At 40.0% G+C, this 15,314-nt stretch overlaps 1 protein-coding gene across 7 annotated transcripts in view; it reads left to right on the plus strand.

Moving 5' to 3' along the window:
• The first annotated feature begins 708 nt into the window (after nucleotides 1-708).
• Nucleotides 709-15,314, plus strand: part of neto1l (neuropilin (NRP) and tolloid (TLL)-like 1, like) — a 71,866-nt gene continuing 57,260 nt past the window's right edge. For 4 of the 7 annotated variants that reach the window (XR_010664819.1, XM_065948683.1, XM_065948684.1 and 1 more), the window contains exons 1-4: nucleotides 710-1,406; nucleotides 2,172-2,228; nucleotides 2,339-2,473; nucleotides 2,890-3,138. Coding sequence is in view for 5 of the 7 variants with exons in the window: in XM_065948683.1 (XP_065804755.1) it covers nucleotides 1,379-1,406; nucleotides 2,172-2,228; nucleotides 2,339-2,473; nucleotides 2,890-3,138 (469 nt within the window). In the remaining 2 variants the exon portion in view is untranslated. Of the gene's footprint in view, nucleotides 1,407-2,171; nucleotides 2,229-2,338; nucleotides 2,474-2,889; nucleotides 3,139-15,314 lie in introns of all 7 variants that reach the window. The other 3 variants (XR_010664818.1, XM_065948682.1, XM_029279464.2) reach the window with 2 other exon arrangements.

A 15,314-nucleotide genomic window follows, 5' to 3' on the forward strand; every position in this document is an offset into this window, starting at 1 on the left:
TTTTTGGGAAAGAAGAAAAGGTACAGAAGAAAAAACAAAACAACTATATTTATCAATTTCTTGTACAAATTGGGAAAGAAATTGGAGCATTAGGGAGACACTCTTGAGATGACATTCTTGATAACCTTGAAGTGGATGCCAGAATGTAGAAACACACTGTGGGGGCTTTGCAGTATTTTTGGGTGAACCACAAATGAAAAAGAGAAGTAATTACGCAAAAGCACAAGTTTTAGGTGACTTTGTCCAGAAACAAAGCTTTGACCATTGATGCAATCATAATGAAAGACGTGCATAGATGCTTCCAGGTGTTTAATGGTGTTGTTTTGGTTTATTTCAGTCTGTAAGTTCCCCATGTTTGCTCATGCTGATAGAGATGACGCACTGCCATATATGGCTTTTTTTTCTCCATGTTTATTCAATTTCCTAACTCATTGCCTTTTCTGCTTACCTTTCCATTTTCGTTGCGCGGCGAGCTGAGATGAATTTTTATCGCGCGCGCGCTTATTGTTTAAACACACACGGACACTCAAAGGCGCACACTCATTTATTTTCCTAGTTTTTCTCGTGCATATGAATGTGTTTTTGTGTTGAATGAAGTCGTGTCCTGGAGAAGTTTCCACAGCGTGCGTCAAAAGTACGTGAGGCTCGTGGCGCATTGGACGGCAGTAGTGTTGAGTGAGCGGAAGGAGGAGGAGGAGGAGGGAGATCATACATTAACTCCTGCTGGCTGCGGGGACTCTCCAGTTGAAAGGAGCCAAGCAAGAGGATGCACTCAGAGCATCACTGACTGATTTTCTTTTTTTTTCTTTTGAGAAAAGCGAGAAATGAAACCCAGACGAACATCCAGTTGATTTTTTTATTGGGTACTCGGTGTTTTCCAAAGGATTTTACGCATCCGAAAAGAGTCAAGCAAACGCTGCGGAGATGAGTGTTGCGTGGTTTTTCATGCTCCCAAAGGATCCCCTCTCCTGATAAATGGACAAAAGAGGACAAAAACAAGGCTGTCCATGATATTTTCCAAAAAAAGGTTGCAAAGGTGGAGCGATTAGAGAAGGGCTGATGACGGGACTATTAATCCTTTCAGTGCATCAAAGGCACCAAAGGGTATTAGAAACGCTTGGATGGAAATCTGGCGCGTGTTTAGAACTGTTTTTGGTTCTATATGAAACTGGTGATTAGTTGCTGTGACTCACCTGAGAGGATTTTCTCTGTGAACTAAAGATTTTAAAAAGGAGTACATTTTGCTGTGTTTATCCTCTGAAAGGTATGCGCGCTTTCCCGGCTTGAAAACTCTCATCTCAATCTTTGTTTCTCTTCAAGTATTCCCAGATCTAAATGGAATTAGTTGAGTCTGAAGCCGTTTGTGAAAGGAACAGACATGGTACATGGGCACAGCTTCCCTCACGGTAAGACATCTGTATTCATCAGCTAAAGCACACTTGGTTAAAGCTCTTATTGCTTGCTTTCATCCTAGAAGTACAGTAATCCTTAAATCGGCGTTTAGGACCCCGGACACACGAGCAACAGATCCAAACTGAATATAGGACATAGGGGTACACATTTTTGTTCTAAAAATGTTGATAGCCTATCAGGAGGTGATATGGCCACATTTTGCCTCCGAAAACCAAACTCACTGCTGCTGGGTCAGCACTTGAAGTTCTTGCACCCCCCCCCCCCCCCTTTTTTTTATTCTTTCTTTGGTGCAAAGACTTATATTTGTGATAATAATTATTGTTGATGTTTTGAAAGCTCATTTGCCATCATTTTTTTTTTTTAATCTAATTAACTATTTAACTAACTCAATCACAGACAGTCCAAACTTACAGGCTACTTCATATTTCTGAGTTGTTTTAGACTTTTTTTTTTTTGTTAATACAGAAAGAAACTCCCTCATTAAAATAATGAATACAAAAAGTCCTTTATACATGAGATGATGTAGGCCTTAGTTATTTTTGTGCGTTCTTCAAGGTTACAGTAAGCTAGTTTCAGCAATAGCATGGCTAGCTTTACAATCCGTGAAATCCTATATTCTACCTGAAAAGTGTTTCTTGCTGACTCAACCCTCCCTCAGCAGAAATCAAGCTGTGTTTTAACAAGTGAAAATAGCAGAAGAAACAATAAATGTAAGGAGTCACAGTCAAAGAAGTATGTGTTTTTGTCTGTTCTTACAGTTGTTGCAAGTCTTCTCATACTTGGGTTGTCTGGGGCAACAAGGAAGGATACAGCAGGTAAGCTCCATCACCAAAACCGCATATGATTTTTTTCCCCCCCATCAATATCCTCCCTCTAACATTTGTATCACTTATTTGTCTTTTCTGTTTGCTGGTTGTGTTTTTAGTGAAAAACAATTCTGGAGTGAAGCCTGCAGGTCAATGTGGAACGTGGGTGAAAGAATCAGAAGGAGGGCTCTTTACGTCTCCCAATTACCCAAACAAATACCCCCCAGACACAGAGTGTGTTTACATCCTTGAAGGTAAATGTTCCCTTTAAGCACAGTGGCTGTGGGCAATGAAGGTAATCAAAGTAGTTATTCCCTGGAGCTAAAACGTTCCAGGGGTAATTCTGGGTGGAATCAACACTGTAACTTTTGGGGAAATAATGAGATGGGTTTTTAATGTGGCTATTTTCTAAAAAAAAATTTAAAAAAAAGGAGGTGATCTGATACTTTATTGATCAGAGCAGATATTTGAAAAAAGTGAATTTGGGAGTCTAAAACTGTTAAAGCTTTGGTGTTTTACAGATGAATTGACAAACCGCCAAATTTAGAGCTGTGTATTGATTGTGTGGGCGTGCTGATAATGAAACAGGTTGAGCGTTCATCAATGGAAGCATGAGTCATATTTTACTCCCTGCTTTGTGTTTGGTAATTATTTTCAACATGTCCTCCAGCTCCCCCAAGGCAGTGTATCGACCTACACTTTGAGGAGAATTATTCCATCGAATCCTCTTGGGAATGTAAATTTGACAACATCGAGGTTCGGGATGGACCTTTTGGCTTCTCCCCAATGCTCGGAAGGTACTGCGGCCAGCAAAGCCCGCCTGACATCAGGAGTAGCGGCCGATATCTGTGGATAAAATTTGTAACCGATGGGGAACTGGAAGCGGTGGGATTTTCAGCAAACTACAACTTCACAGCAGGTACATTTTTGTTTTTTTTGTCATTTGTTTGCCTTGCTGCTCTTGTCAATTCTTTTCTGTCTCTGTGAGCACATATGTGCTTTGGAGGCCTTACAGCGAGGCTCCAAATGAATAGCAAACATCATCTAAGAAGTCGTCTTTGTTGGAGCTTCTTGAGTTTTATTTATCGTCTCTTTGCACACACTCAGTATTTCCATCGGCGATATACTGTCATTGGCTGGGACACTCTTGTAGCAAGACTGTTATTTCTTTTCTCTCAATGTCAGGAAAGATGTTTAGCAGTGTCAAAATTGAATTCAGCTCAGCAGCACCACTCCTCAGTTTACACGGTTGGAAAAGGCAAGAGCAGAGGACACTAATGGGTATTGTCGAACACAATTGTGGCAATTATGGTTGGATGTAAAACCTTGGCTTTTCTAATTTCCCTAATCTTTATTGAGGCAGCATGAGGATTGATGACAAGTAGTCAGGGTATAGCTATGATTTAACACTCCTTCACCTACACTTGACTGGGTTTAATAACACTGTCAACTTTTTTTCATGAGTTTCAGGATTTCAAGGCACAGTGCCACAAAACACGAACAGTACAGCAATTGGCCTTCACATCCACTGCACCCTCAGGGATATCAGGGATATCATACCACTGGAGATTTGAGTGTGTCATTGTTTGCATGATGAATGCTCAGACAACACATTGACCTTTCATCCAAAATACATGCTACTTGCTACAGGCTATTGAAAAGACAGCGACCGAGGGGAAGCAGGACTGTAGATTTATCTCTAAAGGCTTTATGCGTGAGCTGCTATAGAGGAATCAGCATGGTGAAGCTCTTCATGGGAAATTACAGTGAACAAGTGCACTTGATAGGAATACATTCTACTGAGGGTTAAAGTGAGGGCTCTCTATCAGGGATTATTAAGAAGACTTACTGAAACCTTTCTGAGATGTGTAGTTGTAAATTGGTTATGTAAGACTACACTTAGGTAAAACAGCTGTAGCTCAGAGAATTCAGAGTGAAGTGCCAAATGTGATTTTTATTTTTCTTCCCCCGCTGTGCAATTCAGAGGGGAGTCGGAGAAGACACAGACAAAGCGCTCAAAAAGTAAAACATGAATCTACACACATTTCAAGGGAGTGTCAGACACTTTTTCTCAGCTGAGGCATGAATCATTCGGCTGTGTTATACATATCAGTTGCCTTGTTAAATTCAGTTTTTGAGTTTTGTTCATGTTAAAGCTCCTGCTTGGAGTTTTAAGCTGGTTATGAAACAGACTGAAATGTATACTGATGGCTTTCTAAGGACCTACAAAAGCAGTCAAGAACATCAGCGAAAATATTGATTATTTCTTAGTTAGTCTTAATGCCTGTTACAACTGCCACTGGGTAGGTGTCTTAAACGTGGATTAACATCTAATGAGGCAGCCTTGTTCACGATGTTTTTGTTGGAAACAGGAGGAGCTTTTTCATAAGAAAAACACTACTTACTCTGGTTGTAAGAGTCTGTGTATTTGTCCCAAACGGTCACGGTTCGGCAGTCCTGCAAAAAACATGATTGAGTGGATGTGCCAATCAGGGGAGCTAGTCAAAAGAAAACAGGTGTCCCATCAACATATACCTGCTGTATTTAAAGATCCTCAGGATGTGATAGTAGAGAGAGGGTCTAGGGAATTAACGAAGCTTTAGTAAAAAAAGCTTTTAGGAAAAGTGCCAATCCCCTCACCCTTCACCCTTCAAATAAACCAGTACATGTTCACTACTTTACTGGTGTACAGATGTGGTAGTTGACTATGAGTTGTCTACTGCACTAATAACAGTTGGATATACCTCCAATTATCTTTCTCACTGTATATATAGATAACTAAAAAACACTTTATCACCTCATAGTGATCATTATGCACCTTTAAGAGATTTTTTGTCCTCTCTTTTTTGTTCAATGTTGAACACACCCCTGGCTGTACCAACGGTCACATGTAGTACTAAACAACACTAAATGGAACAAATTGTAATTTGCACCACTGTCGATTTGGAGATACCTTTTTTGTGCTTTTTATTCCTTTTGTACTGAACTCGTATCTAACCATGACCCCAAAAAGCAGATATACTTACACATGTGCAGGACAGAATCAGCAAAAGAAACCGGACTTACCACACTGCACCATCATTTACCCAAACGAAAAGTTCCTCACAGTAACTTTTGACGTCTAGTTCAACTTTTTGGGAAAATTGACATTTTCTTCCAAAAGTTATATAAGGTGATCGATAGTGATCTCATGTTTGTAGAGTAATTTAAAGTGACACAGCAAGCTTGGCTTTTTTTAATACATCATAGTAAAGTCACCTTTTAAGCACCTCTACACATGTATCCAGGCAGAAAGAAAATTGAAGCTTCACTTTAATTCATTTACAAAAATACAATTGTGCGGGCTGTGTTGAGAGATCCAAACCATCCAGACGTTAGCTAATGCCTGCTACTATCTTTTATTTTTAAATATACATATTTAACCCAGCTTCTTATTGATTAAAGAATACATATATGTTCTGATATTTTCTAGCCACCTTACCTTCTCTTTCCATTTTTTTTTTCTTCAAATGAGGCTACTGTCACAAAGTCCTGGACGGACACTTTATCTTTCGGTCAGGGTGAAACAATTTGCAAAAGCTTGTGTTTAGCTCAGCTCACAAAGCACAGAGAATAGAGTTGGTATCTACATTTCCTGCTTGGCCAGTTTTCCTGATAAAAGTCAGCAAATTGTTTTTGTGAGTCAAATTTGAACAAAGTATATAAACATGAGAAGTATCACTACTGTCCCTCCCCAAAAATACATAAAAAAATGTAAGTACACATGGAGGGAAATGTGCTATTTCTGGCGCTGATAGTCAGACATATAGAGTGCTGACCACATTTGCTGTTGTGCATTATTGAATTACCGTTTCTTCTGCCTTCTTCTCGGGGGAGTCTCGTTGAAAATTTGCCAAAAGCAAAGAAAAAAAGCTCTCCCTCTTGACCGGATAGGAAATATCTGTGGCATATGATTTGCATTATTAAAGAAGATAAAAGTCTCGTATTCGCTCAACTTGTTACTCTGAAATCTGGCGATGTGAAAAGTGTCTCACATCTGCAGCTGCTCTGCTAACCGTGGTAATTCACACAGCTCTCGGCTGATGAATGGGAGAAGGAGAGAGAGAGGCAACAAAGGTGCCATGATTCTGCTCGTCTTACTCACTTTCCTCGGTCATATTAGGAGTGCAGATAGAAACACTCTGATGCTTTTCACATTCTGCCAGTGTCCTTTCAGAGCCTCGTGCACTCGATGACTAATACATATAGCACAGCAATCAGTGGATGAAACAGCAATGACTAAAATCCCACACTTTCTGGCGTAGAATTATATGCTGAGGTACTTCAGTGTATACAGCATTTCAAGTCTCCAGATGCCATACCTTCAACGTATATGTTGCATCAGAGGAAGGTAGAAATGCTGATGTAAGAGAACTAAAGATGACTCAGAAGAGTGACTAAACAAACTTGGCTGCTCCAGTGATGTGATGTGCTATTTATTTGTCAAACTAATTTCACCCAGATGCCTCACGCTTGTCTTTATCTGCGTCACAGAACTTTAACAGCAGTTACTTCTGAAGAGTGTATTGAAGGCTTTGGGGGAGGGGGGGGAATTAAACAGAACATTTGTGAATCATACATAAAGCTGTTCTGAAATAATTCAGCGACAAAGAATCACTCCTCAACAATGAGGCCGTCTGGCACCTTTGTGAGTATATGCTTACAAAGCTGGAAGACTGCAAGGGGGGCTTGATTACATACTGAATGAGAAAATGTAGACTTAACTCTGAAGATACCAACAGTTCTTGAGTCCATTTGGGCTCTCCTGATGAACCACAGTCAATGCTCATTAAGATCATATGTATGTCGTCCAAATATTTTCACTAGTTTATGCTGTCTTGCCACTCTACCAAAAAGAGCCTCTTGTCCATATGGTAAATATAAAGCTAGTGCTAGCAGCCAACATTACTTCCTCAAATAAAGCGAAATGAATCCGCAAGCACCTCTGACTGACTGACTTGTTTTATCTTCCATGCTAATTTGAACAAAAACAAAAGAGAAACAACATTTTTTCGATGAAAATCTGCACGTCACTTCAGGTTGAAAGGTGTCTTTGGTTTCTCCCTTTTGCTTCAGGCAAGATTGATAGAAGGCTACAAGTAAAAGCAGAACTAGAAAGTTTATTACAAATTCTTTTGACAATGAACATGCCCTGCTTGTCAAACAGACAAACACTTAGATAAATTTTGGGTGAGTTCATATTTGTTATGAATGCTGAAGTGCTTTTACTCTCTTGTCTAATTGAGGAGAAACTAAGATTTTTCAAAAATTACAACATATTCCTACGAATTCAAACTGATGGACTATTAACTAGTCTCCTAAAACACTCAGTTAACTGAACAGATTATCATAATTATACTTTGAAGCAGTAGACAAAGCAGACTGAATATCTTGCAGGAGTAATAACTTGCCACGGTCCCAAAACAAGTCCACAAATAAAAGACGGTTCTCCCAATTAAATGGGTAGAAAAGAGTGAAAACAAAGCCTATAAAAGTGCAGGTACATAGCAAACTAAAAAAAGAGGTTCAGGAAAGAGCCCCGGGCCCAGTAAGTCACGGCATGTATTTCAATTTGCAAAATAATTCCTGGGATGACTTTTATTTCTGTTGTCTCATCCATTCTGTCTCTCTCATTATTCCTCCCAAATATATTCATGATATGAAGACACACTCTCTGTGCTGTGTGAGTGACACAAATGATAACAAAGCATAATGAGTCGAATCAAATTGTCTCTCATTGAAGCCAATACAGTAAGAAGATGCTTATTGTTCAAAGCACACAACAAGTTGCCTACCGTTGGATTCCGATGATCTGTGGAGGTCGGTTACGAACCCATTGTGTGACAAGCAGCCTTATAGTACTTACAAATAATATAACATTCCAATAGAATAACTGAATTCAGGGTGCACAGGAGGGAAAAATTGCTGAGTGGAGGAACCATTGTGTGTATATTTCTCTGTGTGTGAGCGTGTGTGTGTGAGTGTGCGTAAGCTAAGGTGTTGGGGGATCTGAACAATGTTCTGCTGCTCAGATTGTCCGAGGGCGTCATGACCTCAGAACCCTGTGGACTGGCAGATTAAGTGGTGTTTCAGCACCTTAAGCCGAAGCCAAAGCAAATAAAAGCTGCAAGTTCTCCCCCTCCTGTTTCTCAGCTCTCGGATCACTCACTGTTTGCAAAGCGGAGACTTGGTGACTCGGTGGTGAGGCAGAATGAATGAACGCTGTGGAGTCTCAGGCGGTGTATATGCATTTCTTTGAGTCATGTTTTTTTATATAAAATGCCAATTAGGGATAAAACAAAAGATCTGTTTTTACAGAGCATACTCATGGTACCCAACAGGTGTTGGGCTGCTTTGTAGATGTGACTCATTTGTGTGTTTGTTTACTCATTTAAGATTAACTATGGAGTCATTTTATATGGACTCAAGAAAAAAAAAACAAAGAAATTGGATTTGTAAACTTCGACTATATCATGCATTTCTTTCTGTATTTATTTTAATCATAAAGAGGTTGTCAAGTGTTGTGGGGGGAAGTCTTACATTTGTAAACCGAATGCAAAAAAATGTAAATTTGTGCCGAACACAAGTTGAATAAAAATGGATCCTCATTTTTTTTTTCTGGAAAGAAACAGTGAAGTGGAAACTGGTCAGCATGCTGATCAGGCTCGTGTGTTCCCTGAGGCAAGTCTCAGTAGCTCTGCTACTTTATGTTTTCTACCATCAGGAATCCAGGCCATGATTTATGAATCTAAACCCAGGATGACACTGATTGATCTAAATGCCTCATAGTCTTATCGACCTCTAACTGGACTAAGAATCTTTTCTGGAATCAAATGAGTCAAATGGCATTTAGGATTATACCTGGAACAGGATATATGGTCCTATCATAAAGAAGGCAGGGCTGTGAGATTGAACTTTGATGGGCTAAAACTGGAAAATTGAAAATTGAACTGTAGAGATCGACTCTTTGCTCTTGGAAGGATACTGATATGGGCTGTGCTATAATTGAGGCTGGACAGAGAGTTCAGCAACTTCCCCGTTTTACATCTGCTTCCAAAGTCAATTAGTGGCAGCACTTGGCATTTTAATGAGTGCCTTTTCTGAATTGCATCCACTGTACTCCCAGTACCAATCTTCCAAAAACCATCATACTTCATGGTGGCTATCGTTGGCCATATTTTAGTACAGAACTGAACATTGACATCTCTTAATGAGATGTATGCTGTTAAGTAAATTGACTTGACTCTACTCTGAGTAGCCAATGACATGTTGGCCATTTGATCTTATGTAAATTTAAAGACAGTAGCCTTGTTGTTGTCTTGTTAGCTTTAGTTATTTATGGTTTATTTGACAGAGACAGGTACAATTAGACAAACTGAAAACAGCCACCCTAAAAGCCTAGCCAAGGACAGAGGTTGCAAATTAATAATAAATTAATTATTTTTACTGCATGTGCCCCTATTAAATAAACGAAAAAAAGCAAGCAAGATACATCAAGACACATTCAACTGTTTTAATGTGGATGTTCAATCATTGTTGAATGTAAATGTAGACAAGTCCTAGTCCGTGACTGGCCAAGAAAGCTGAGTTCTCCTGCTCCTGCCTACATGCCACAGGATGCATTGAATTGAGAAGCCTTTGGATTTCTTGTACTTTGAAAAACTAATACCTGAGTCAGGTGAAATACTGTAAAATGTGCCCTCTTCCAAACAATCCTGAGCATTGATGTGCAGGCATGCCGTTTCCGTGCTTTAAACAAAGTTTTGTAGCATGTTCACAAACCAATTCAAGCTGAAGGTAGCCAACAACATCAAATGGTGAACACATTTTGAATTACATCACAGACGAATACAGGCCCTTTGTATCCTTGGTTTAAAGTTGTCACTATTTCTCTTGAACAGTTGAGATCTAAGTAAATGAGCAACAGAAACAAAATTGTTCAGAAACATTTGCTTTAATATTTGGCACATCAGTTTAGGTGGCTGCTCTTTAAGAACACCAGCTCACTTCAGTGTGTTCCCAGATATTTTATTTATTTAGTAGGGTATATTGACAAATAATGACATTTATTTTGTCATATTTATGCATTTATTATTTTCTGTTTCACCACTAGGGGCCGAGAGAGCAGCATTTTGTCTTTTTTTATGAATGCAGAAACAAAAGGGAAAAGACGAATAAACAGAATCTTGAATCAATAGTCTGGATAATCTTCAGGAGACATGTGCTTCAGAAAAGTGTCCAATCAGTTCTCTACTAGAAAGTTCAATGTCATGCATCAAACAAAACAAAAAAAGTGTCACATCTCTCCTGAACTACAAAGCAAAATCTTGAATCTGTTCAGGTGGAAAGCAGACTGTGCGGCTGTAGAATCTCAACAACGACGTAGCTCAAACAGACTTCCCATCTTCTTGGAAACAGCTTTGTGAGATGTGGTCTGTCTTTTTCCAATTGTGATACTGCCCGACCTAGAATCCAATAAGACATTTTGAAAAACTTTGTCCCATGCTGGTGCAGCACCTAAGGCTCTGGGAGTAAAATTTCATTTTCCCTTACACCCCAGCATTGTCAGATTTTTTTCTTTTTTTTTTCACAAAGAAGCACAGAGGAAAGGTAGATGAAATTCATGAGTAGAAATGGGGAGAGAAATCTCCTGTGGCACATTTTTCTGCTGTTCTTCCAAGTTCTCCGTGTAGAGCATATTTGCCTGAATGAGCCACTTGCATGCCGTCACTCTTCATAAATCACACAAAAAAGACCTTCCTTCCAATGTTTTGCTCTAATGCTTATTGTCATTAATGCTCCCTACAGTGAAAGTCTCAGTGCAAGTAAGTTTTCTCCCTGATTGTTTCTACTGCTTACTGTCTCTGTTATTGTTAGGGCTATGTCTTTTCTCTGCTGGAAGAATGCGTAGGTGTACATTAGTCACAGGGTTGGTATTCTCCTCATGTGTAATACAATTTTCCCCAAAGAAAAGCTTTCACATGGAGGGCCCTGGGAGTGAAAAAACAGTAGAGACTCTGCTGGTGTTTATTCTTCAGATAACTGGTTTCAATGTCTCAGTCTTCCTGTGCAGTTCCTTATCTTTCTTTGTGTGTTTTTGAGTTATGGTTGACCACATCAATCTCATTTCGCGAAGGGGCTCCTTGGCTTGCTGAAGAGACCCTTCCTCCACAGTGCCTCTGCAAAAAGAGATGGATGGAGTGCGTTAGCATTGCAGGCACACCTCTTGCAGCTGTGGAAGAGGTCGGTCGCACCCTCGCTCTCCTTACTCATCTCTATGTCTCTCTGTTTTCACCCAACACTGCCTCCTTTCTCCTCTCTTTGCTTCTCTCCCTGACATAACTGGCTCACACACATTCACTCACCTTGGCATACATGTTTGAAATGCTTTTTGTGATGCTCTCGAAAACTCAGCTATCCATCCCTTAAGGAGGAGTTTTAAACAACCTTGTTCTTATTATTCTGTGATAATTTCTGTCTGCAGTATTAACTTTGCAGGCTGCGTACAAAGTGAAAGTAACAGTATGTGAATGTAAGGACATTGCTGAAAAGAAAATGTCTGGGGGGAAAAAAGGTAGTAAGAAGATAATTTAGCAAACAAACCCCCAGGTTAGCTGAACTTATTTCGTAGAGAAAACAAAGGCGCACACTAACATTGCTGCCAAAGCGTTCTGCTTAAGACATCCATCACAGATACAACTTAAGTCTCTGTTTCAACTTTGAAAATCTTCTCTCACTGCAGTCTTTTCATTATTTTTTTCAAGATTTATTTTTGGGTATTTTGGAGAGATAGGACAGTGGATAGAGTCGGAAATCAGGGAGAGAGAGTAGGGAATGACATGCGGGAAAGGAGCCACAGGTGGGATTTGAACCTGGGCTGCCCGCTTGGAGGACCACAGTGTCCATACATGGGATGCGTGCACTAACCACTGCGCCACCTGCGACCCTCACTGCAGTCTTTATAGACATCAGCTGAGATTAATGAGTGTGAAAAGCTTTCTAACATTCAGTTTAACCTTTATATAGTGTCTTTGACACAATTATGTTACTGAAAACTTTTTAGCTACAACCTGTCTAATAATCTAATGTCTGATTATCACATGTCCCAAACAAAATGAGCTTAGCTTGTACAATCATCACAACCAGCTGAAATGACCAAAGTTCTTAGGAATTATCCTAAGAACTTACAGGCTAAGGCACACTGATTAGCCTAACGCAAAATTTCACTTGAAAATGTGCTCAGTAAGTGCAAACTAGTTAGTAAGCTAGTTAGGAAGCTAGTTTGAGAACTCTCAATAACTACTGATTGTAAGTAGTTACACTTCTAACCGAAAATGTATTGAGTCACCAAACTTACTAGCTTGCTAATTGGCAAACACCTGTGACGTTATTTAGCTAGCTAGCTAGCTTTCAGATCTCTTAACTAGAGTAGCACTTGCACGTTCCCTCCTTGCTAGCATGTTAGTAATTAGCTCGTGGTTTACCAACTACCCCTGTGAGTTGAGGTAGTGTTTTGTGATATTTACAACACCTCACCGTGTATGACTCAATATATATCATAGTGAATTATAAAAAAAATGTATAGTAGCCTATGCTAAAAATGTTAGCTTTTACTGTCAAAGTAAACACCACAACATGTATAAAATTTGATTGTTAGAAATCTGAAGATAACTACACTTTCACTTATCACAGTCCCTGTAACATCAAACATCATAGTACTGTTTTCTTTACAACCTGCACCAAGGCAATAAGGTGTCAGTATCTTGGCATGGGATCTACATCAATGGTATTCTTTAGAATTGATACAGTATCACAAAACACAACATCAAGATACGCTAAAGAATTGATCATTTCTAACACTCCTGGAGTTATCAGGTCATTGTTTCTAAAAACCAAAAATTCCATGTTAATATCAAATTAGTCTGGTGTTCCTTCACCTTAATACCATTCAAATCCCGCCCCACTTCTACTCCACTCTACTCCTCTTCTCTCCCTCCTCTGACATCCCAACATGCTCCTTCCTTCCTTGTCGGCAGCTAAGTCTTGGAACGAAATGTTCACCTGCTTATCAGACAACGAGCCCTCACTCAGGGGACAAACCAGCCAGAGTTCATCGCTCTGTGGAACTTAACTCACAGGATGGCTGATATTTACGTCCTTTTGGCTGTTTGAGCCGCTCCCAGCCAATTACGCGGCAGATCAATCAGGGGCTCTTTCTGCCTCCTGCCTCCCCCGTGGCAGTTTGTTAGCCGGGCCTGCTGTTCAGCTGCAGATGCAGAAGGGGTCAGGGCACAGATATGCTTTAGCTGGAAGTACGCATGCTGGGTATCGAGTTGGTTTTGTTGTCTGGTTTGGGGATTGTTTGTTTTATCTGCTGTACACACACAACAACATATACTCTAATACCCAGTTGTGTATAGACCATGTTTGTACGTGTGTCTTATCTGTACCTGGATCTTGGCTGCTTTCCTATTCAAACCCCCCTGTCCTTCCTGTACTACATCAACAATAGAGCCACCTATTGTGTATTCACAGTGTTCGCTACATCGTACACATGGTGCATATGGTCCCTGCTCTCAGAACTGCATTTGAAATAAGCTGGCTTGTTGAAAGTGGGTTTTTTATGCACACCCCCCCCCCCCCCCCCCTCTTCCTTTGTAGGTATAACAGCTCGCCTAAGGCTCTTTGTTTCATTAGCCTATCACTATGGAGGAGCATCGTGTGTCACGCTGTGAGCATGACTCTCTCCATTATGCTGTATTAGACAGCAATGAGATTGAGCTGTGTGTTTTATCGCTGCATACGTTAAGGCTTCAAGGCTGCACAATGTCTTGAAGAATTATTCTCTTAAGGATTGACTGGAAAGGTCTTTTTTATTTTTGGAAGGGGAATGATGTTTGTTTGCTCATTGCGCCCCATTTGTACTCTGATTTCAAGGACTCACAGGACTGATTGTTCCACATGCTTTACAATGTTGTTTCTTTTGTTTTTGTTTCTTCTCATGAGTGGGATAATTCCTAAGGGAGTTCCCTTTACTAACATACATTGATAAAAAGTCTAAAAAAGGCCTCACAAAGCCTGTGATTGATAACTATTGTGGTTTTTTCTTACACTCCTTTTTTTGACAGTTGATTGGACTTTGCATTCCCAGAATATCATCTTAGGCCCCGTTTATATCTTGCATTAACATCCATCCTGGGTGATCTCATTACAAGTGAATAGAGTTGGAATAGGATGGATTGAGATCTGATAGCTCTGACACATATGGAGCTGGTCTGGTATGCATTTATCCAGATTGGTTTGGTAGTCGAGACGCTCATGCATCCTGGGCAGCATTAAGGACGGCTCCCTCAACTGGGAGAACAATGCTGCCTCCCGCTGGGTGTAAACGATGACTCATTCAGTCTTTTTTAAACATGCAGGTGTTTATATGTGAGGCGGGAAAGTGAGATCTGAATTCAAGTGCTCAAATAAGACACTTAAATGGAAAGTGTAAACGGCATACTTAAGTGCTATCCACTTATTATCCAATATCCGGGGATGGATGTTAATGCAAGATATAAACATGGCCTTAGAGCAGTCTGATTCCAGAGGGACATAGATCACATTTGGCATTTTGGTAATCTGATAGGTAATGTTGTTGTTTTACTGCTCGGGGAACATTGTCAACAATGAAGGAGGGCAAGAAAATGATGGGATTATGAAATGTGGAGTAATCCTCTGAACATTTTGAGCGATAAAACGTTGGTAGAGCCAAGCCAAGCGGACACCTGCAACGATATATGATGCTACCTTATAGGAAATGAAAATGAGTTTGATTGTACCTTTCAGGAAATGAAAGAGCAGCCAGGGTCGTATAGCAGCTGTTCTGCTCTGTGCACTGGTGGGACTGTGTTGAAGGGTTAATGCATAACATTACTGTTTGATGTGCTTAGAAAAAGCCATGACAAGTGGTTTATGGTTTACAACTGCCTGTAATTCAATGGCTCTCCTCAGCCAGTCATATTTTATATATATTCTACGGTTCTCTTGGTGCAGTGTAGGACTAGATATTAA

This window comes from Labrus bergylta, chromosome 20 (assembly GCF_963930695.1).
Source record: "Labrus bergylta chromosome 20, fLabBer1.1, whole genome shotgun sequence".
Lineage (NCBI taxonomy): Eukaryota > Metazoa > Chordata > Actinopteri > Labriformes > Labridae > Labrus > Labrus bergylta.